General features: G+C 45.9%; 1 protein-coding gene across 1 annotated transcript in view; it reads right to left on the minus strand.

The window, feature by feature from the left end:
- Positions 1–22,801, minus strand: part of ADAM8 (ADAM metallopeptidase domain 8) — a 104,781-nt gene that overhangs the window by 46,262 nt on the left and 35,718 nt on the right. Inside the window, exons 4-8 of the mRNA XM_038743317.1 lie at positions 21,876–21,954; positions 18,191–18,267; positions 5,159–5,345; positions 3,491–3,556; positions 3,328–3,396 (exon numbers count right to left, since the gene is read on the minus strand). Coding sequence (XP_038599245.1) covers positions 3,328–3,396; positions 3,491–3,556; positions 5,159–5,345; positions 18,191–18,267; positions 21,876–21,954 — 478 coding nt within the window. The remainder of the gene's footprint in view (positions 1–3,327; positions 3,397–3,490; positions 3,557–5,158; positions 5,346–18,190; positions 18,268–21,875; positions 21,955–22,801) is intronic.

Here is a 22,801-nt window from a genome sequence, read left to right on the forward strand (position 1 = left end):
TATGTGCCAAGCACTGTTCTAAGCACTGGGGTAGATACAGATTATCAGGTTGTCCCACTTGGGGCTCACAGTCTTAAACCCCATTTTACAGATGAGGTAACTGAAGCACAGAGAAGTTAAGTGATTTGCCCAAGGTCACACAGCTAATATGTGGTAGAGATGGAATTAGAACCCATGACCTCTGACATCCAAGCCCATGCTCTTTCCATTAAGCCACGCTGCTGCTTCATACATAAGTAAGCGCTTAACAAATACCATCATTATTATTATTATTATTAAAGGAGGAGGCAGACATTATTATTACAATAGGGTCAGCAGAAATGATCTCAGCCCTCAAGAAGCTTGCAGTCTAGAGGAATCTTATAACTCCAGGATCTCCTTGGTGTAACAATAATAATGGTAGTTAATTGTGGTATTTGTTAAGCGACTACTCTGTGCCAGGCACTGTAGTAGGCGCTGGGGTGGATACAAGCAAATCAGGTTGGACACAGTCCCTGTCCCATGTGGGGCTCACAGTTTCAAGCCCCATTTTACAGATGAAGTAACTGAGGCACAGAGTAGTGAAGTGGCTTGCCTGAGGTCAGACAGCAGACAAGTGGCGGAGCCAGGAGTAGAATCCATGACCTTCTGACACCAAGGCCTGGGCTCTAAACACTGCACAGATGCCTGGGGGACTCCCTACCACTGGTTCCTTTCAGTCTCCTATTCACTGCCCACTTCAGACTCCTTTCCTCCACCCATTATCTCTAAGGGAGAATGTAATCACTAAACACCCCAGAGCTAAATGGGAAATTCCCTCTCCATTGCCTCTTGCCTCTTGCTGACTGCCTCTTCCCACTAGATATTCCCCTGAGGTCGGCCCAGATAGAGGGCACGATCTGGGTCTAATCTTGGCTCTGCCACTTGTCTGTTGGGTGACTTTGGGAAAGTCACTTCACTTTTCTGTGCCTCAGTTACCTTATCAGTAAAATAATAATAATAATGATGGTACTTGTTAAGTGCTTACTATGTGCAAAGCACTGTTCTAAACACTGGGGGGGGGATACAAGGTGATCAGGTTGTCCCACATGGGGCTCACACTCTTAATTCCCATTTTACAGATGAGGGAACTGAGGCTCCGAGAAGTTAAGTGACTTGCCCAAGGTCACACAGCAGACATGTGCCGGAGCTGGGATTCGAACCCATGACCTCTGGCTCCAAAGCCTATGCTCTTTCCACTGAGCCACGCTGCTTCTCAGGTCCGTGCTCCAGCCACTACTCTATGCTGCTTCTCTTTTGACACCCCCACTCCCCTTCAGCCTCACCAGTACGGGCTCCATCCAGATGTGCTGGGCAGCCTGAGGCAAGAAGAAAGGATTTCCCCTTGGAAACGGAAATGCAAATTGAAGAACGGTAATTGCTAGGGAGAGTCAGCCTGATTCTTCCCTTTCTGCCAGATTAATGAGCTGGCCATTTCTTATCTCTAACTATTCCTCTCACTGGGCTTTTTGTCCTTATCTCTCTTCATTCTTTGTTCAGGTCTCCCGCTCCCCGACTTCCCCTCATCTCCATCCCCTCAGGGCCAGGAATACCTTCCCCCTTTACAACTCACCTCATCTTCAAAGCCCTTCTGAACTCGCATCTTCTCCCAAATTGCTCATCTCCCCAGGTTCTTCTGAAATCACATCTTCGCCAAATGCTTAATTCCCCATATCCTTCTGAAATCACCTCTCCTCCAGGAGGCCTTCCCTAACTGCCCCTCTCCACTGCCACTTCATCACTTCAGTACTTAGTTACTTACAGAGCCTCCATAGCACTTACCTATGCATCACTATAGTTGGTTACTTCCCCTACCTATAATTTATTTTAGTAATAACAATAATAATAATAATGGCATTTATTAAGTGCTTACTATGTGCCAAGCACTGTTCTAAGCACTAGGGAGGTTACAAGGTGATCAGGTTGTCCCACGGGGGGCTCACAGTCCTAATTTTAGTAATTTAGTAATTACCTAATTTTGCTAGCTAGACTGTAACCTCCTGAGGACAGGGATCATTTCTATGTTCTCTATAGTTCTTTCCCAAGCACTCAGCAGAGCGCTCTGCACACACAGTACATGCTCAGTGAACACTACTGGCTATGGATGGATTCACCCCCTTAATAATAATAACTGTGGTATTTGTTAAACTCTTACTACATGCCAAGCACTGTTCTAAGCGCTGGGGTAGATACAAGGTAATCAGGTTGTCCCACGTGGGGCTCACAGTCTTAATCCCCATTTTACACACGAGGTAGCTGGTAAACGGAAAAGTTAAGTGACTCACCCAAGGTCACACAGCAGACAAGTGGCAGATCTGGGATTAGAACCCATGACTTCTGACTCCCAAGCCCGTGCTCTAGCCACACTGCTTTTCTTGGAGGTTCAAGGGGAGATGGAGGTTCCCTGTGGATGCCCTGGAATTTTCTGCCCAAGCTTGCTGTCTGGGGAATGGGGGTGTCACCAGGCAGCCCCTGATAGGCCCAGAGCTGCTTCCAAAGCCGGACACGGACCAGTCAGCCAGTCGTATTTATTAAGCGCTTACCGCCAAGCTAGCTCTCTTCCTCCCTTCAAAGCCCTACTGAGAGCTCACCTCCTCCAAGAGGCCTTCCCAGACTGAGCCCCCTTTTTTCCTCTCCTCCTCGCCATCCCCCCGCCCTACCTCCTTCCCCTCCCCACAGCACCTGTATATATGTTTGTATAGATTTATTACAATATTTGACTTTTACATATTTACTATTCTATTTATTTTGTTAATGATGTGCATCTAGCTTTATTTCTATTTGTTCTGACGACTTGACACCAGTCCACATGTTTTGTTTTGCTGCCTGTCTCCCCCTTCTAGACTGTGAGCCCGTTGTTGGGTAGGGACTGTCTCTATATGTTGCCAACTTGTACTTCCCAAGCGCTTAGTACAGTGCTCTGCACACAGTAAGTGCTCAATAAATACGATTGAATGAATGAATGAATGCAGAGCACTGTACTAATAACAACTGTGGTATTTGTTAAGCACTTACCACGTGCCAGGCTCTGTACTAAGCAATGGGGTGGATACAAGCAAAATGGGTTGGACACAGCCCCTATGCCGCATGGGGCTCACGGTCTCAATCCTCAGTTTCCAGATGAGGGAACTGAGGCTCAGAGAAAAGTGACTTGCCCGAGGCCACACAGCAGACAAGTGGCAGAGCCTGGATTAGAACCCACGGCCTTCCGAATCCCAGGCCCGTGCTCTATCCACCCCACCTGGGAGAGTACAACACACAATAAACGGACCCATTCCCTGCCCGCAATGGACCAACCATGGCTGTTACCTTGTCCACGTGATTGACGATTTGCTTTACCCGCTCCTGCACTGTCCTCAGGTTTCCGATCTTCCGGAACTGTAAGAATCCCAAAGAGGTTTCCTATCGGGCGCCTCCTTGGGCCTCCCTGAGCCTCCCTCCGCCTCCCCATCCGACCTCCGCTGCCTCTCACCCCCGTGCTGTCCACCACCACGAAGAGCTCCACGTAGCGGGTTTCCTTCGGAACGGACCCCGATTTCTGAAACGAAAGGCAGAGAACGCGTTTCCCCACAAGGACCAGCATAAGGCCTTGGTGGATTCTGAGTGCCACAGGGTCCCCAGGACAACATTCGCTCCCTCCAAGGTGAGTGTGTGCATGTGTGCATGCGTGCGTGTGTGTATGTGTGTGTGTGTGCACACGCATTTGTGTGCAGGCTTCCATCTCCTTCCCCAACACTACACAACACAACACTACAGAGAAGCAGCATGGCTCAGTGGAAAGAGCCCGGGCTTTGGAGTCAGAGGTCATAGGTTCAAATCCCGGCTCCACCACATGTCTGCTGTGTGACCTTGGGCAAGTCATTTAACTTCTCTGAGCTTCAGTCCCCTCATCTGTAAAATGGATTAAGACTGTGAGCCCCACGTGGGACAACTTGATCACCATGTATCCCCCCCCCAGCGCTTAGAACAGTGCTTTGCACATAGTAGGCACTTAACAAATGCCATTATCATTATTATTATTATTATTACTCTCCCTGAAATTGTGGGCCCATTTTTAGGACTTAGGTATATATCTGTAATTCATGCATTTACTTACATTAATGTCTGTCCCCTCCTCTAATAATAATGATAATTGTGGAATGCAGCGCTTAGAACAGTGCTTTGTAATCAATCAATCAATCATATTTATTGAGCACTTACTGTGTGCAGAGCACTGTACTAAGCGCTTGGGAAGTACAAGTTAGCAACATATTGAGATGGTCCCTACCCAACAGTGGGCTCACAGTCTAGAAGGGGGAGACAGAGAACCAAACATATTAACAAAATAAAATAAATAGAATAGATATGTACAAGCAAAATAAATAAATAAATAGAGTAATAAATACGTACAAACATACATACATATATACAGGTGCTGTGGGGAAGAGAAGGAGGTAAGGCGGGGTGGGGGGGGTGGAGAGGGGGAGAGGAAGGAGGGGGCTCAGTCTGGGAAGGCCTCCTAGTCTGGGAAGTGCACATAGTAAGCACTTAATAAATGCCCTTAAAAAAAAGACTCGTTAAGTACTTACTACATGCCAAGCACTGTTCTAACCACTGGAGTAGATAAAAGTTAATCAGGTTGGACACAGTCCCTGTCCCCCACTGGCCTCACAGTCTTCATCTTCATTTATTACAGATGAGGTAACTGAGGCACAGATAAGTGTAGTGATTTGCCCAGGGTCACTCAGCAGACATGGGGCAGAGACAGGATTAGAACCCCGGACCTCGGACCTTCAGACTTCCGGGCCCTGGCTCTTGACACATAGTAAGCGCTTAACAGATAACCCAATATTTAAGGGGAATCTGTGCTCTATCCATTAGACTTCACTGCCTGACCCCCATTGGGCTCACAATTCAAGGGGAAGGGAGAACTGTACTTAGTCCCCATTTTCCAGATGAGGAAACTGAGGCCCAGAGAAGCGAAGCGACTTGCCCAAGGTCACGTGGCAGGTAAGCGGCAGGACCAGAAGTGGAACCCAGATCACTTAACTCCCAGGTCTGGGTTCTTTCCACTAGGCCATGCTACTTGTCCTAGGGAATCCTAGGAGGATCCTAGGGATTTGAAGCCAATCGACCCAAAATCGGAGCCGGGAGGGCTCACCCAATCCCGAGGCCTGTAGGCTGCAGCCACTCTCGGTTCCACGTCATGATCCAGAGTGGTGTTGGACACGCCGCAGGTTACCAGCTTCTCCCTGAGATGCTCTTCTTTGTACATGGCGTGTTCTCCCTCCTCTCTGTCTTCCAGCGGCTCAATTAAATACACTGTCGAACCCGTCTGGAAGAAGCCCCTGGAAACAGATTTTAGCGCACGTTTTAAAACAGCTTTGCAAATAAGTGCAATGTACTAGCCTGCCTTATTTTCTTCTTAAAAAAGGGCCTGTTTAAAAGGCCATTATGTTGCCAACTTGTACTTCCCAAGCACTTAGTACAGTGCTGTGCACACAGTAAGCGCTCAATAAATACGATTGATGATGATTTAAGATGTTTTAGTTGAGGTATCAACAAATACTGTCACACAATTATTTTACTTGTACATATTTACTATTCTATTTGTTTTGTTAATGATGTGCATTTAGCTTTAATTCTATTTGTTCTGACAACTTGACACCTGTCTACATGTTTTGTTTTGTTGTCTGTCTCCCCCTTCTAGACTGTGAGCCCGTTGTTGGGTAGGGACTGTCTCTATATGTTGCCAACTTGTACTTCCCAAGCGCTTAGTACAGTGCTCTGCACACAGTAAGCACTCAATAAACATGATTGAATGAATGAACAACAAACAAGTGACTCAAGCCAGGTATTTCTGATATACCGCTAATTGTTTTTTAACATCTGGCTTTTACCGTAAGATATGTTAAAATTGTAATTCTGGAAAATTCTGCCCTCCCTCTGCCCATCCGCCAAGCTAGCTCTCTTCCTCCCTTCAAGGCCCTACTGAGAGCTCATCTCCTCCAGGAGGCCTTCCCAGACTGAGCCTCTACCTTCCTCTCCCACTCGTCCCCCTCTCCATCCCCCCATCTTACCTCCTTCCCTTCCCCACAGCACCTGTATATATGTATATATGTTTGTACATATTTATTACTCTATTTATTTATTTATTTATTTATTTTACTTGTACCTATCTATTCTATTTATTTGATTTTGTTGTATGTTTGGTTTTGTTCTCTGTCTCCCCCTTCTAGACTGTGAGCCCACTGTTGGGTAGGGACTCTCTATACGTTGCCAGCTTGTACTTCCCAAGTGCTTAGTACAGTGCTCTGCAAACAGTAAGTGCTCAATGAATACAATTGATTGATTGATTATTATGTGCAAAGCACTGTACTAAAGCGCTTGGGAGAGTCCAATACAAAGCTAGCTCTCTTCCTCCCTTCAAAGCCCTACTGAGAGGTCACCTCCTCCAGGAGGCCTTCCCAGATTGAGCCCCCTTTTTCCTCTCCTCCTCCCCATCCCCCCCGCCCAACCTCCTTCCCCTCCCCACAGCATCTGTATATATGTTTGTACAGATTTATTACTCTATTTATTTTACTTGTACATATTTAGTATTCTATTTATTTTGTTAATGATGTGCATCTAGCTTTGCTTCTATTTATTCTGATGACTTGACACCTGTCCACATGTTTTGTTTTGTTGTCTGTCTCCCCCTTCTAGACTGTGAGCCCATTGTTGGGTAGGGACCGTCTCTATATGTTGCCAACTTGTACTTCCCAAGCGCTTAGTGCTCTGCACACAGTGCTCTGCACACAGTAAGCACTCAATAAATATGATTGAATGAATGAATGAACAACTAACAGACACAGTCCCTGCTCACAGTGCAGCGCCACTGTGAGAGTCAGGCCCCAAGATTGGATGGGCCGCTGGTCTGACCCAGAAATGGCAATATCACTTCAGAAAAGTGCAGGAACTGTTCACATTTTCCTTCTGCTGAGGCAGTGAAATCCTCCCTGAGGCCCGGGGGGACTACACAACAGAATTCCCTTCCCATCCTCCCCGGGCAACACGGACGTTGGCATCATCACTTCCTCAGGAATCGGACTCTCTTCCTCCTCAGGAAACACCACTGGAAGAGCATAATCCGTTTAGCTGATTCTGGAATGAACATGTGTGAGTGTGTGTGTGTGTGTGTTTTTGGGTGTGTTTGCAGGCTTTGTTCATTCAATTGTATATTTACTATTCTATTTATATTGTTAATGATGTGCATCTAGTTTTACTTCTATTTGTTCTGAAGATTTGACACCTGTCCACATGTTTTGTTTTGTTGTCTGTCTCCTTCTAGACTGTGAGCCCATTGTTGGGTAGGGACTGTCTCTATACGTTGCCAACTTGTACTTTCCAAGCGCTTAGTACAGTGCTCTGTACACAGTAAGTACTCAATGAATATGATTGAATGAATGAATGAATGAATGAAGCACTTATTGTACTAAGCACTTGGGGAAGTACAATCCAGCAATAAAGAGAGACGATCCCTGCCCACAATGCGCTCACAGTCTGGGGGGGGGAGACTGATAGCAATACAATCAATCAACCAATCAATCAATCGTATATATTGAGCGCTTACTGTGTGCAGAGCACTGTACTAAGCACTTGGGAAGTACAAGTTGGCAACATATAGAAACAGTCCTTACCCAACAGTGGGCTCACAGTCTAAAAATACAAATAAACAGACATCAATATAAATAAGTAAAATGACAGATATGTACATAAATGTTGTGGGGCAGTGTGGGGGAGAGCAAAGGGAGCAGGGAGTCAGGGCAATGCAGAAGGGAGTGGGAGATTAGGAAAGGTGGGGTTTAGTCTGGGAAGGGTTCTTGGTAGAGATGGTGTGTGTGTTTGGCATGTGGGCGTGTGTTTGTGCACTTGTGGGTCTGTGTATGCATGCTTAAATGAAAGGGAGTGGATATTTTTGTAGGTGTTAGAGTGACTGTGTGTGCACACCTGAAGTAAAATGGAATGGAGTGTCCTGGGCCCATGTCCCCCTTCCTTCCTCCATCAATCCCTTCCTCCCTCCCTCCCTGGCTGAATAATAATAATAATAATACTAATAATACTAATAATAATAATGATGATATTTGTTAAGTGCTTACTATATGCAAGGCACTGTTCTAAGCACTGGAGGGGATACGAGGTTATGAGGTTGTCCCACATGGGGCTCACAGTCTTCATCTCCATTTTACAGAAGAGGTAACTGAGGCCCAGAGAAGTGAATTGGCTTGCCCAAAGTCACACAGCAAACAAGTGGTGGAGCCAGGATTAGAACCCATGACCTCTGACTCCCAAGCCCGGGCTCTTTCCACTGAGCCACGCTCAGTTCAAGCTCTGGTCCCAGCCCCCTGGTCAATCTCACCCAAATCCTGGGAGCAGCCCCAAGGGATAATAACAAGAATAATAATAATTGTGGCATTTGTTAAGTGCTTACTATGGGCCAAGCAATGTACTAAGCGCTGGATTGGATACAAACAAATCGGGTTGGACACAGTCCCTGTCCCATGAGGGACTCACCATCTCAATCCCCATTTTACAGAAGAGGTAAATGAGGCCCAGAGAAGTGATGTGATTTGTCTAAGGTCACACAGCAGATAAGCAACAGAGCCGGGATTAGAACCCACATCCTCTGACTCTCGGGCCCAGGCTCGATCCACTACGCCATTCGATCAGTGACCGAAGGGGCCAGACCACCATTCTCCCCCCGTCAAATGTCACAACTCCTCTTCCCCAATTAAGTGGCTCCCTCCCCCTTCTGCATCATCTCTGCACTTGGATCTGTAACCTTTGGATATTTGATATTGTCCCCACCCTCAACCCCATGGTACTTATGGACAAATCTTTAAATTATATATTAAACATCATTTTATTTAGACTTATATTAATATCTGTCTCCCCCTCTGGACTGTAAACTCACTGTGGACAGGGAACGTGTCTGCCTACTCTGTTGTGAGAAGCAGTATCACTCAGTGGAAAGAGCCCGGGCTTTGGAGTCAGAGGTCACGGGTTCAAATCCTAGTTCCGCCAACTGTCAGCTGTGTGACTTTGGACATGTTACTTCACTTGTCTGGGCCTCAGTTCCCTCATCTGTAAAATGGGGATGAAGACTGTGAGCCCCCCGAGGGACAACCTGATCACCTTGTAACCTCCCCAGTGCTTAGAACAGTGCTTTGCACATAGTAAGTGCTTAATAAAATGGCATCATTATTATTATTATTATTGTACTCTCCCAAACGCTTAGTATAGTGCTCTGCACATAGTAAGCGTGCGATAAATACCATTGATGATGAAGAGGAGGAGGTACTGGCTTGGCTCTGGGGCTCACCCCTTGATACTAGTCTGCTGGCCGATTGATGATGCACATGAGACCCCAAAGAGAATGGATATTTCATCCCCATTTTAAAGATGAGAAAACTGAGGCACAGAAAAGTTAAATGACTTGTCCAAGGTCACACCGCAGGCAAATGACAGAGCCGGGATTAGAACCAGGGTATGCGGACTCCCAGGCCTGTGTTCTTTCCCCTAGGCCCCTCTGTTTTCAAACTCAATGCAAAATGCAATGCCGTAAGATGAAGAAGCCAAAGAAACCCACCCTAAGCCCTGCCACATCTGTTTTTAAATGAACATTCTTCCGCCACAAAGCAGACTTTGGCCAAGCCCCCCCGGGGCCTTGGCCGGGAGTTCATTCTGATCTAGGGAGAAAGAAATCCAGGGTTGGAATTTTTGAAAAGTCTTAAAATTGCTCAGTGTTGAATCTGGAAGGGAAGTGGTCATTGCTCACGAAGTGAGTCACCAGTGCTATGGATCTGGGTGCTGTGAGAGACACATCTCAAAGCAAGGAGAACAGCGGGATTAAACTCTACAAACACATCCCGTCCTCTCATCCCTGTCAGTGTTGCACCCTGGATTCTAATCCCGGCTCCACTATTTAATCATATTGGTATTTGTTAAGCGCTTACTATGAGCCGAGCACTGTTCTAAGCACTGGGGTAGATACAAGGCAATTAGGTTGTCCCACATGGGGCTCACAGTCTTAATCCCCATTTTACAGATGAGGGAACTGAGGCACAGAGAAGTTAAGTGACTTGCCCAAAGTCACACTGCTGTCACGGAGCCGGGATTAGAACCCACAGCCTCTAACTCCCAAGCCCTGGCTCTTTCCACTAAGCCACGCTGCATCTCTAATTTGTTTGCTGTGTGGTCTTGGACAAGTCACTTCATTTCTCTGGGTCTCCATTACCTCATCTGTAAAATGGGGATTGAGAGAGTGGGACGGGGACTGTATCCAATGAGATTTGCTTGTATCCACCCCAGTGCTTAGTAGTGACTGGCACACAATAAGCACTTAACAAATACTATTATTATTATTATTGTTATCTGTGGCCAGGCAGGGTAAGAGCATCTTCCCACCGTCATCCGGCCCTATAGTTCTTGAAAATTAATCCTTCTCAGCTGAAATAATAATGATAATAATTGTGGTATTTAGTAAGCACTTACTTTCTCCCCCTTCTAGACTGTGAGGCTGTTGTTGGGTAGGGATTGTTTCTATCTCTATCCCTGCTCCACCACTTGTCTGCTGTGTGACCTTGGGCAAGCCACTTAACTTCTCTGTGCCTCAGTTATCTCATTGGTAAAATGGGGATTAAGATTGTGAGCCCCACGTGGGACAACTTGATTACATTGAGAAGCAGCATGGCTCAGTGGGAAAGAGCACAGGCTTTGGAGTCAGAGATCATGGGTTCAAATCCCAGCTCTGCCGATTGTCAGCTGTATGACTTTGGGCAAGTCACTTAACTTCTCTGTGCCTCAGTTACCTCATCTGTAAAATGGGGATGAAGACTGTGAGCCCCCCGTGGGACAACCTGATTACCTTGTAACCTCCCCAGCGCTTAGAACAATGCTTTGCACATAGTAAGCACTTAATAAATGCCATTATTATTATTATTGTATCTACCCCAGAGCTTAGAACAGTGCTTGGCCTACAGTAAGTGCTTAACAAATACCATTATTATTATTATTATTATCTGTTGCCGAATTGTACTTTCCAAGCACTTAGTACAGTGCTCTGCACACAGTAAGCGCTCAATAAATACGATTGAATGAATGAATGAATATGTGCCAGGCACTTTACTACGCACTAGGGTGGCTATTAGCAAATGGGATTGGACACAGTCCCTGTCCCATGTGGGGCTCACAATCTCAGTCCCCATTTTACAGATGAGGTAAGTGAGGCACAGAGAAGCGAATTGACTTGCTCAAGGTCACCAGTGGACAAGTGGTGGAGTTGGGATTAGAACCCATGACCTTCTGACTCCTAGGCTCTTGCTCTATCCACTAGGCCGTGCTGCTCCAGAGGGGACAGCTGTGCCGGGGAAAGACAACTTTGGGGTAGCCGGGGGACGTCTTTTTTCCATCCAGTCCAGCTGGGCCCTGACCCTTCTCTCTCCACCGCTGTGGGGCAACCACTAGGTCAGCATTTCCCTCAAGATCAGAAGCTCCTTGCGGACAGGGAAACAAGTCTTCCAAATGGAGAAGCAGTATGGCTTGGTTTTGTTCTCTGTCTCCCCCTTTAAGACTGTGAGCCCACTGTTGGGTAGGGACTGTCTCTATATGTTGCCAATTTGTACTTCCCAAGCGCTTAGTACAGTGCTCTGCACATAGTAAGCGCTCAATAAATACTATTGATGATGATGATGATGGATAGAGCATGGGCCTGGGCATTCTAATCCAGGCTCTGCCACTTGCCCGGCTTGTGACCTTGGGCGAGTTAAGTACAGTGCCTGGCGTGTAACAAATACCACAATTATTATTACTATCTCTGTGTCTCAGTTACCTCATCTGGAAAATGGGGATTAAAACTGTGAGTCCCATGTGGGACAGGGACTGTGTCCATCTGGCTAAAAACTATGAGTCCCGCATGGGGACTGTGTCCAACTGGCTTAGAACAGTGCCTGGAACACAGTAAGTGCTTAAAATACACCATTTTTAAAAAAGCTGTTACACTGTACTCTCTCAAACGCTTCGTATAGGCCTCTGCACTGGGGGAGATACAAGGTAATCAGGTTGTCCCACATGGGGCTCACAAGTTTCATCCTCATTTTACAGATGAGGTAACTGAGGCACAGAGAAGTGAAGTGACCTGCCCAAAGTCACACAGATGACAAGTGGAAGAGCCGGGATTAGAACCCACGACCTCTGACTCCCAAGCCCACGCTCTTTCCACCAAGCCACGCTGCTTCTCTATTTATTTAGAATATCAGAATTGGGGTTGCTGTGGCTGTTATGAATGTCATACACAGCCCTGCCTGGGTGGAGGGGGGTTGGGCTACAAGAAATTAACTCCCATTATATTTATCCTTGTCTTTATCTTTTCATGTGGCTGGCTCTTTTTTTTTAATTTTGCCTTCCTCCCCTGCCCAGGCTCTCCCTTATTCTTCAATCGTGAGCCCCCTGCGGGGCCTGGGACTGTGTCTATATCTCATCCTTGTATTTCTTTCTCAGAGCTTGGAGTGGTGTTGAACACATAGTGAGCGCTTAATAAATGCTATTACTACTATTAGTGCAGTGTGTGGGAGGGGCTTGGGAGCATCTCCCCTAATAATAATAATAATGATGATGGCATTTATTAAGCGCTTACTATGTGCAAAGCACTGTTCTAAGCACTAGGGAGGTAACATGGTGATCAGGTTGTCCCACGGGGGCTCACAGTTTTAATCCCTATGTCACAGATGAGGTAGCTGAGGCACAGAGAAGTTAAGTGACTTGCCCCAAGTCACACAGATGACAATCAGCAGAGCCAGGATTTGAACCCAGGGACCTCTGACTCCAAAGCCTGTGCTCTTTCCAATGACCCATGCTCCTTCTCTACCCCGACCCAGCCGCATCGCTGGGGAAGCTGGAAGCAAACCCGCCTCTCGTTGGCTTGTGAATCACCTATTTCTGGCAAATTTGCACTTTGTTCCTGAAAATGGAGTTTCAGGCCAAGCGTTGGAAGTGAGAACCAATTTTCTCATAAGAACGATGTTCCTAAAGGGGAACTGTCTCCTGATCTTTGGTCAGATTCTGGTTTTTTATCAAAGCTCCCCAGAAATGTGAACATCAATTAGAGATGACTGATTCAGCCTCTTAAGGGGCTTATATGAGTCACAGAGGTTCCAGAATAGGGAAGTGATTTAATTTGTTCTCTAATGACTCTGCCCTGCCATATACCTGCCAGACCTCCTCAAACCTCTTTAAACTTTGCTTCCTCCCCTCCAAAAACAGCAAGTTTTTAAAAATTGTTTCCCTACTCTGTGAATTGTGCTTCTGTGCTCCCTCCCCACTGTCCCTCTACACTGATGAAGTCCTGTTGTAGCATTCATTCATTCATTCAATTGCATTTATCAAATGCTTATTAATAATAATAATGATATTTGTTAAGCTCTATGTGCCAGGTACTATACTAAGCGCTGGGGTAGATAGGAGCAAATAGGGTTGGACATAGTCCCCTGTCCCATGTGGGGCTCACAGTCTCAATCCCCATTTTACAGGTGAGGTCACTGAGGCCCAGAAAAGTGAAATGACTTGCCCAAGGTCACACAACAGACAGGTGGCAGAGCAGGGATTAGAACCCATGACCTTCTGACTCCCAGGACCGAGCTCTATCCACTAGGCCATGCTGCTTCTCTATTGTGGGCAGAGCACTGTACTAAGCACACGGAGAGTACAATACAACTATAAACAGACACATTCCCTACCCATGATGAGCTTATGGTCATACTAGTGCTGAGAGAAGCAACATGGCCTAGTGGAAAGATGTCAGGCCTGGGAATCAGAGGATCTGGGTTCTAATCCCACCTCCACCACTTGCCTGCTGTATGATTTTAGCCAAGTCACATCAGCTCTCTGGGCCTCAGCTCTCTCAACTGCAAAATAGCGATTCACTATCTGTTAATGGCATTTATTAAGCACTTACTATGTGCAAAACACTGTTCTAAGCGCAGGGGAGGTTAGAAGGTGATCAGGTTGTCCCACGGGGGGCTCACAGTCTTCATCCCCATTTTACAGATGAGGGAACTGAGGCCCAGAGAAGTGAAGTGACTTGCCCAGGGTCACACAGCTGAAACGTGGTGGAGCCAGGATTTGAACCCATGACCTCTGACTCCAAAGCCCCTGCTCTTTCCACTGAGCCACGCTTACTTCTGTTGTCTATCCTAATTTGGTCTGTAAACCCTGTGAGGGATCTGATAATCCTTTACCTATCCAGCACATACTACAGTGCTTGGCACATTGTAAGGGCTTAACAAATACTATTATTATTATTATTCGTAGTAACGAGATTTATTGTTCCTCTACAAAATTTATTGTACAGCACAAAGGCGGTAAGTGCGTAGAGCTAGTACCATCTACATATGTGCATATATGAAACAGCGTGGCCATGTGGAAAGCACACAAGGTTGAGAGTTGGAGACCTGAGTTCTAATTCCAACGTTGCCATTTCCCCAGTGGGTCAGCCAGGTTAAGTCACTTAACTCTTCTAGACCCCGTTTCCCCTTCTATAAAATGAAAGTTAAGTACCATTCTCCCTCCTTCTCCTTAGACGATGAATCCCACGAGGGACAGAGACTTTGTCTGATCTGTTTATCCTGTATCTCCAGTGTTCAGTTCAGTGCTTGGCTCATAGTCAGCGCTTCGCAAATACCACAGTTGCTAGGATTATTATTATTGTTATAGTCAGTTGAATATGGAATGATTTATTCAGTTATTTTAATCCCACTATTGTACTACTTCATTTTACATGTTCCCAAACATGCCCACAGCATGGGGCCTCCGCAGAACCCTGGGAAGATGGTGGCCGCGGGAATGCCCTGAACTCTGAGCCCCCAGGAGCCTGAAGCTGCTCCTCTAGCCACAGCACCCCACCTATTCCTATTTTATTCTTTGTCCATGTCCCTGTTGTGCTTTAATGTTTCATTATTCCTGATAATTTGGGATCCAATTATTTTTCTCCCCAATTATATTCTTAGATTGTGATTCCCTCCAGAAGGACAGAAACCGTGTCTAATTCTCATTGGTGCTTAGTATAGTACTCTGACTCTTGGACTCATATTGATGCCTGTTTTACTTGTACTGATGTCTGTCTTCTCCCCCTCTAGACTGTGAGCCCGTTGTGGGCAAGGATTGTCTCTCTATACTGCTGTATTGTACTTTCCAAAGGCTTAGTACAGTGCTCTGCACACAGTAAATGTTCAATAAATATGATTGAATGAATGAATGAATTCTCCTCCACCCCACTCACACAAGGTGTTAGCCCAGGTTAGTTTCAAGATGGTTGATTTATTAATTTAAATTAATTTAATTTATTTCTTTAGTGCCTGTCTCTCCCTTTAAACTGTGAGCTCTTTGTGGGCAGGGAATGTGTTTGATGTTTACTCTCCCAGCTGCTTAGTGCATTGCTGTCCATGCAGCAAGTGCTCAATAAATAGGATTAATACTACTAATAATGCATCTGTTTGTTGTTATGATAATAATGGTATTGTCTAAGCACTTACCATGTGCCGAGCACTGTTCTAAGCACTTGTACTCTCCCAAATTCTTAGTACAGTGCTTTGCACACAGTAAACGCTCAATAAATACAATGGAATGAATGAATGAATACTATTACTGTTGCTGTTGTAAATGTCTGATGCCACAGATTTCTAAGCTCCTTGAGGGCAGTGAAGGGCGGTCTCACTTCTATTGCATTCTTCCAATTGCTCAAGAGCTTTGACCTTAGTAATGCTCAGGATATATATATGTTGCCAACTTGTATTTCCCAAGCACTTAGTACAGTACTCTGCACACAGTAAGTGCTCAATAAATATGATTGATTGATTGATTGATTGATATCACTGATTGGTGATCAATTTCCTGCCCAAATTTCACCCAGCTCTGCTGAGGTGCCAGTCCTAGGGCAGGCAAGCTTCTGCCTGTAGGTCAATCAGTCAATTTATAAGGAAGCACTTAACAAATACCATCATTTTTATTATTATCAATCAATTAATCAATAGTATTTATTGAGCATCCATTGTGTGCAGAGCATTGTATTAGGGGCTTGGGAGAATGCAATGGAATTAGGAAATGTGATTCTTGCTCTATGGAGCTTACCACCAGGCAGGAAAAACAGACACCAAACTACAGATGGGAGGGAAGCAGTAGGGTCTATTATGTGCTATATGTTATATTTAATGTATATCTAGGAATAATGGATAAAAATAGAAATAATAATAATAATGATGATGATAATAATAATGATAGCATTTATTAAGCGCTTACTATCAATCAATCAATCAATTGTATTTATTGAGCGCTTACTGTGTGCAGAGCACTGTACTAAGCGCTTGGGAAGTACAAGTTGGCAACATATAGAGACAGTCCCTACCCAACAGTGGGCTCACAGTCTAAAAGGGGGAGACAGAGAACAAAACCAAACATACTAACAAAATAAAATAAATAGAATAGATATGTAAAAGTAAAATATATAGAGTAATAAATATGTACAAACACATATACATATATACAGGTGCTGTGGGGAAGGGAAGGGGGCAAGATGAGGGGGATGGAGAGTGGGATGAGGGGGAGAGGAAGGAACTTACTTACCTTACTTACTTGTACATATTTATTCTACTTATTTTATTTTGTTAATATGTTTTGTTTTGTTCTCTGTCCCCCGCCTTCTAGACTGTGAGCCCACTGTTGGATAGGGACCGTCTCCAGATGTTGCCAACTTGGACTTCCCAAGGGCTTAGTCCAGTGCTCTGCACACAGTAGGCGCTCAACAAATACGATTGAATGAATGAATAGAAATCAATCAATCAATCGTATTTATTGAGCGCTTACTGTGTGCAGAGCACTGTACTAAGCGCTTGGGAAGTACAAGTCAGCAACACATAGAGACAGTCCCTACCCAACAGCGGGCCCACAGTCTAGAAGGGGGAGACAGAGAACAAAACCAAACATACCAACAAAATAAAATAAATAGAATAGATATGTACAAGATAAATAAATAAATAAATAGAGTAATAAATATGTACGTATACATATATACAGGTGCTGTGGGGAAGGGAAGGAGGAAAGATGGGGGAGATGGAGAGGGGGACGAGGGGGAGAGGAAGGAAGGGGCTCAGTCTGGAAACTATGTGCAAAGCACTGTTCTAAGCGCTGGGGCTGTTACAAGGTGATCAGGTTGTCCCACGGGGGGGGCTCACAGTCTTCATCCCCATTTTACAGATGAGGTCACTGAGGCCCAGAAAAGTTAAGTGACTTGCCCAAGGTCACACAGCTGACAATTGGCGGAGATGGGATTTGAACCCATGACCTGACTCCAAAGCCTGGGCTCTTTCCACTGAACCACACTGCTTATTTATAGTGCCATAAGGTACTGTGATTCATTCATTCATTCATTCAAACATATTAATTGAGCGCTTACTGTGTGCAGAGCACCGTACTAAATGTTTGGGAGAGAACAATAGAACGATAAACAGGCACGTTCCCTGGCCACAATGAGCCTACAGTCTAGGGGGGAGTGAGTATGCAAGTGTTTCTGTGACCTGGAAGGTTGGAGTGGCAGCTGGGGGGATTAGAAATCAATCAGGGAAGGCTTCCTGGAGGAGATGTGATTTCAGAAGGGCTTTGGAGATGGGGAGAGCAGTGATCTGTCAGATGTGAAAGGAGAAGGGCAGGGTGTGATCAAGAAGTCAAGAGATCAAGAGAAAGAGCCCAGGCTTGGGAGTCAGAGGTCATGGGTTCTAGTTCCGACTCCACCACTTGTCAGCTGTGTGACTTTGGCCAAGTCACTTCACTTCTCTGTGTCTCAGCTATACCCCTTCTGTAAAATGGGGGTTAAGACTGTGAGCCTCATGGGGAGCAACATGATCACCTGGTAACAAATACCAAAATTATTATTATTATTATCACCTTGTATCCCCCCCAGCGCTTAGAACACTTAACAAATTCCATCATTATTATAATTATTATTAAGTCAGTGACAGGAGTGGTGTGAATGAGGCAAGGTGTGCTGGTTAGTTTGAAAGGAACAGAGAGTGTGAGCTGAGGGGTAATGGGAGAGGAGAGTGGATAAATAGGCGGGAGAGAGCTGATTGAGGGAGAAATTGGTGCCCAGTGGGTGGTGGGAACTTACCTGAGTCCACGGCAGGTGCTGATGCTAGCTGCTGAGTTGTTGTGCCCCTCCACATGCCCCTGGTAAAAGCAGTGAGCCTAGGCCGGAGACAGAAGGAGAACCGGATGTCACGAGTGCTAGCCGTCCGGGGATTTATTGATCACCTACTCAGCGCAAGGTACTGCACTGAGCACTCTCTTCCTCCCTTCAAAGCCCTACTGAGAGCTCAACTCCTCCAAGAGGCCTTCCCAGACTGAGCCCCCTTTTTCCTCTCCTCCTCCCCATCCCCTGGCCCTACCTCCTTCCCCTCCCCACAGCACCTGTATATATGTTTGTACAGATTTATTACTCTATTTATTTTACTTGTACATATTTACTATTCTATTTATTTTGTTAATGATGTGCATCTAGCTTTAATTCTATTTGTTCTGATGACTTGACACCTGTCTACATGTTCCGTTCTGTTGTATGTTTCCCCTTTCTAGACTGTGAGCCCGTTGTTGGGTGGGGACCATCTCTGTATGTTGACAACTTGTACTTCCAAAGTGCTTAGTACAGTGCTCTGCACACAGTAAGCGCTCAATAAATACGATTGAATGAATAAATGAATGCAGTGCTGTTGGGAACACTTGCATTCTAAGGTTTGGGAATGTCTGGAGTAAGAGCACAGATTTGTAAACAGTTCATCAATCAATCAATCAATCGTCTGTATTGAGTGCTTACTATGTGCAGAGCATTGTACTAAGCACTTGGGGGAGAACAATGTAAGAATATAACAGGCATATTCCCTGCCCACAGCAAGCTGACAGTTTAGAGGGGGAGCCTCTTACTGTATCAGCCTCCTCTCCGATCTCCCATCCTCCTGTCTCTCCCCACTTCACATACTTCACGCCACTGCCTGGATTGTCTTTGTCCAGAAACGCTCTGGGCATGTTACTCCCCTCCTCAAAACTCTCCAGTGGCTACCAATCAACCTACGCATCAGGCAGAAACTCCTCACCCTGGGCTTCAAGGCTGTCCATCACCTCGCCCCCTCCTTCCTCACCTCCCTTCTGTCCTTCTCCAGCCCAGCCCGCACCCTCCGCTCCTCTGCCGCTAATCTCCTCACCGTGCCTCGTTCTCTCCTGTCCCGCCATCGACCCCCGGCCCACGTCATCCCCCGAGCCTGGAATGGCCTCCCTCTGCCCATCCGCCAAGCTAGCTCTCTTCCTCCCTTCAAGGCCCTACTGAGAGCTCACCTCCTCCAGGAGGCCTTCCCAGACTGAGCCCCTTCTTTTCTCTCCCCCTCTTCCCCCTCTCCATCCCCCCCGCCTTACCTCCTTCCCTTCCCCACAGCACCTGTATATATGTTCGTACGTATTTATTTTTCCATTTATTTATTTATTTTACTTGTACATATTTATTCTATTTATTTTATTCTGTTAATATGTTTTGTTTTGTTCTCTGTCTCCCCCTTCTAGACTGTGAGCCCACTGTTGGGTAGGGACCGTCTCTATATGTTGCCAACTTGTACTTTCCAAGCGCTTAGTACAGTGCTCTGCACACAGTAAGCGCTCAATAAATACGATTGAATGAATGAGATAAACATTAATATAAATATAAAATGACCAGGGTTCAAATCCAGGCTCTAAAACTGACCTGCTGAGTGACACTGGGCAAATGACTTAACTTCTCTGGACCTCACTTTCCTCATCTGCAAACTGCTGACTCAATCCCTGTTCTCCCGCCTACCTAGACTGTGAACCCCATGTGGAACAGGGACCGTGTCCAGCCTGGTTATCCCGACCCTATCCCAGCATCTAATGCAGTGCTTAATGAATACCACAATTATCGTTGTTATTATCATTGTTAGGCAGACTGCGCTGACTCGGGGGCCACAGAGGGATTAGTGTCAATCAATCAATCAATCATATTTATTGAGCGCTTACTGTGTTCAGAGCACTGTACTAAGCGCTTGGGAAGTACAAGTTGGCAACATATAGAGACAGTCCCTATCCAACAGTGGGCTCACAGTCTAGAAGGGGGAGACAGAGAACAAAACCAAACATATTAACAAAATAACAGACTACAGAAGACAGAGAAGCCATCAAGCAGAAGATAGAGGCAGGCTGCCCCAGCTGCCCCCACTTCAGGAGGTCAGATGAGGAGATTTTCAGAGCACAGAGGTCTGAACGGATGGTTATCTTTGACTAGAAGAGTGCACGGTCCGCTTGGAGCGGGGTGGGTGGAAGTGACATCATCCCCACCCTAACCCTGGGTGATCCTCTGCCAGGAGCACCCCAAATTATTAAGACACTGCCCAGGATAAGCTGACCAAATCACGACCTCCCCCCTAAGAAGCGATGGCAGGGAAGGGCAGAACTGCCTCTGAGGCATTGACACCTGTGTACTTGTTTTGTTTTGTTGACTGTTGCCCCCTTCTAGACTGTGAGCCCATTGTTGGGTAGGGACGGTCTCTATATGTTGCCGACTTGTACTTCCCAAGCGCTTAGTACAGTGCTCTGCACACAGTAAGAGCTCAATAAATACGACTGAATGAATGAAATGAATGAATAGGGACTCTTTCCACTAAGCCACATATTCTGTAGTTCGCAAGGATTTGGTGGTTGCTTATAATTAAGATTCATTGCTGAATTGTACTTTCCAAGCGCTTAGTACAGTCCTCTGCACACAGTAAGCGCTCAATAAATATGAATGAATGAATGAATGAGGGCAGAACCAGAGAAGAGTGAGGGATGTTTGAGGGTGGGGGCATAGTGCTGAGCAACCCCCCAGACTCCACAGGCTGAGGGACACGTCAATCAGTCAATCGTATTTATTGAGCGGCTTACTTGTGCAGAGCACTGTACTAAGTGCTTGGGAAGCACGAGTTGGCAACATATAGAGACAGTCCCTACTCAACAGTGGGCAGACTCCAGGTATAATAATAATAATGATGATGATGGTAATTGTGGTATTTTGTAAGCACTTACTCTGTTCCAACCATTGTTCTAAGCTCTGGGGTAGATACAAAGTAATCAGGTTGGACACAGTCCCTGTCATTCGTTCATTCATTCAATCGTATTTATTGAGTGTTTACTGTGTGCAGAGCACTGCATTAAGCGCTTGGGAAGTACAATACAGCAATAGAGACAGTCCCTGCCAACAGCGGGTTTACAGTCTAGCGGGGGGAGACAGACATCAAAACAAGTAAACAGGATCAATATAGTAAAACGGCATCAATTTGTCCGACATGGGGCTCACAGTCTTAATCCCCGTTTTACAGATTAGGTAACTGAAGCCCAGAGAAATGAAGTGACTTGGCCAAAGTCACACAGCAGACATGTGGCAGAGCTAGGATTAGAACGCAGTTTCTTCTGACTTCTAGGCCTGGGCTCTATCCACTGGTGGACCCATCTTCGGTAGACGGCATCGCTTTGGACGCTCACCATGACTGTTCCTTCTGATTATTATTATTATTACTATTGATTGTTGTGGGCGGAGAATGTGTCCGTTTATTGTTGTAGTTTACCCTCCCAAGGGCTTAGCACAGTGTTCTGCACATATTAAGTGCTCAATAAATACGATTGAATGATCGATTAGTACCTGCAGGGCCCTGGCTGAACAGCCCACAGCCCCCTCAATCCAAGGAAAGGAGTTTTGTTGACCACACGGTAAAATGTCCACCCCTCCCCAACCTGTACCTAGGAGTACCTCCCGGTTGTACCTGAGTGTCCGGCTGTTCCGTCACCTCGGTGCCGTTGGCCAACGTGTAGGTCTCCGTGTAGCGCGGTCCCATCAGGTCCCTGTAAAACAGATGCTCATCACACAGCCCCCCTTGGGGCCCGGCCCAGCTCCCAGTCATCCATTCATTCATTCAGTTGTATTTATCGAGTGCTTACTGTGTGCAGACCACTGTACTAAGCGCTTGGGGGAGTCCAATAGAACAATAAGCAGACCCATTGCCTGCCCCCAACAAGCTTCCAATAGAGATGGTCTGTGTTCAGCTGTTCCCTCCTTCCAAACCACCTCCTAGAGGCTCTCCTGGTTTCATCCCTGATCCCTTAGGTGGCCCACCTGCAGAGGTTACTCTTGATTGGAGAAACTGAGTCAGGAAAAGAGCAAGGTGACGTTGCATGGCCCTTGTTCATTCATTCATTCATTCATTCATTCAATCATCATCATCAATCGTATTTATTGAGCGCTTACTATGTGCAGAGCACTGTACTAAGCATTATTGAGCACTTACTGTGCGCAGAGTACTGAACTAAGCTCGTGGGAGAGCACAATACAATGTTAAACAGACACATTTCCTGACCACAATGAGCTTACCACATATACAGGGAGACGAACATGAATATAAATACAAATATAAATGAGAAGCAGCGTGGCTCAGTGGAAAGAGCCCGGGTTTGGGAGTCAGAGGTCGTGGGTTCTAATCCCAGCTCAGCCGCTAGTCAGCTGTGTGACCTTGGGCAAGTCACTTCATTTCTCTGTGCCTCAGTTACCTCATCTGTAAAATGGGGATAAAGACTGTGAGCCCTATGTGGGACAACCTGATTACCTTGTATCTCCCTCAGCGCTTAGAACAGTGTTTGGCACAGAGTAAGCGCTTAACAAATACTAGCGTTATTATCATAATTATTATTATGA

This window comes from Tachyglossus aculeatus, chromosome 3 (genome assembly GCF_015852505.1).
Source record: "Tachyglossus aculeatus isolate mTacAcu1 chromosome 3, mTacAcu1.pri, whole genome shotgun sequence".
Taxonomy (NCBI): domain Eukaryota; kingdom Metazoa; phylum Chordata; class Mammalia; order Monotremata; family Tachyglossidae; genus Tachyglossus; species Tachyglossus aculeatus.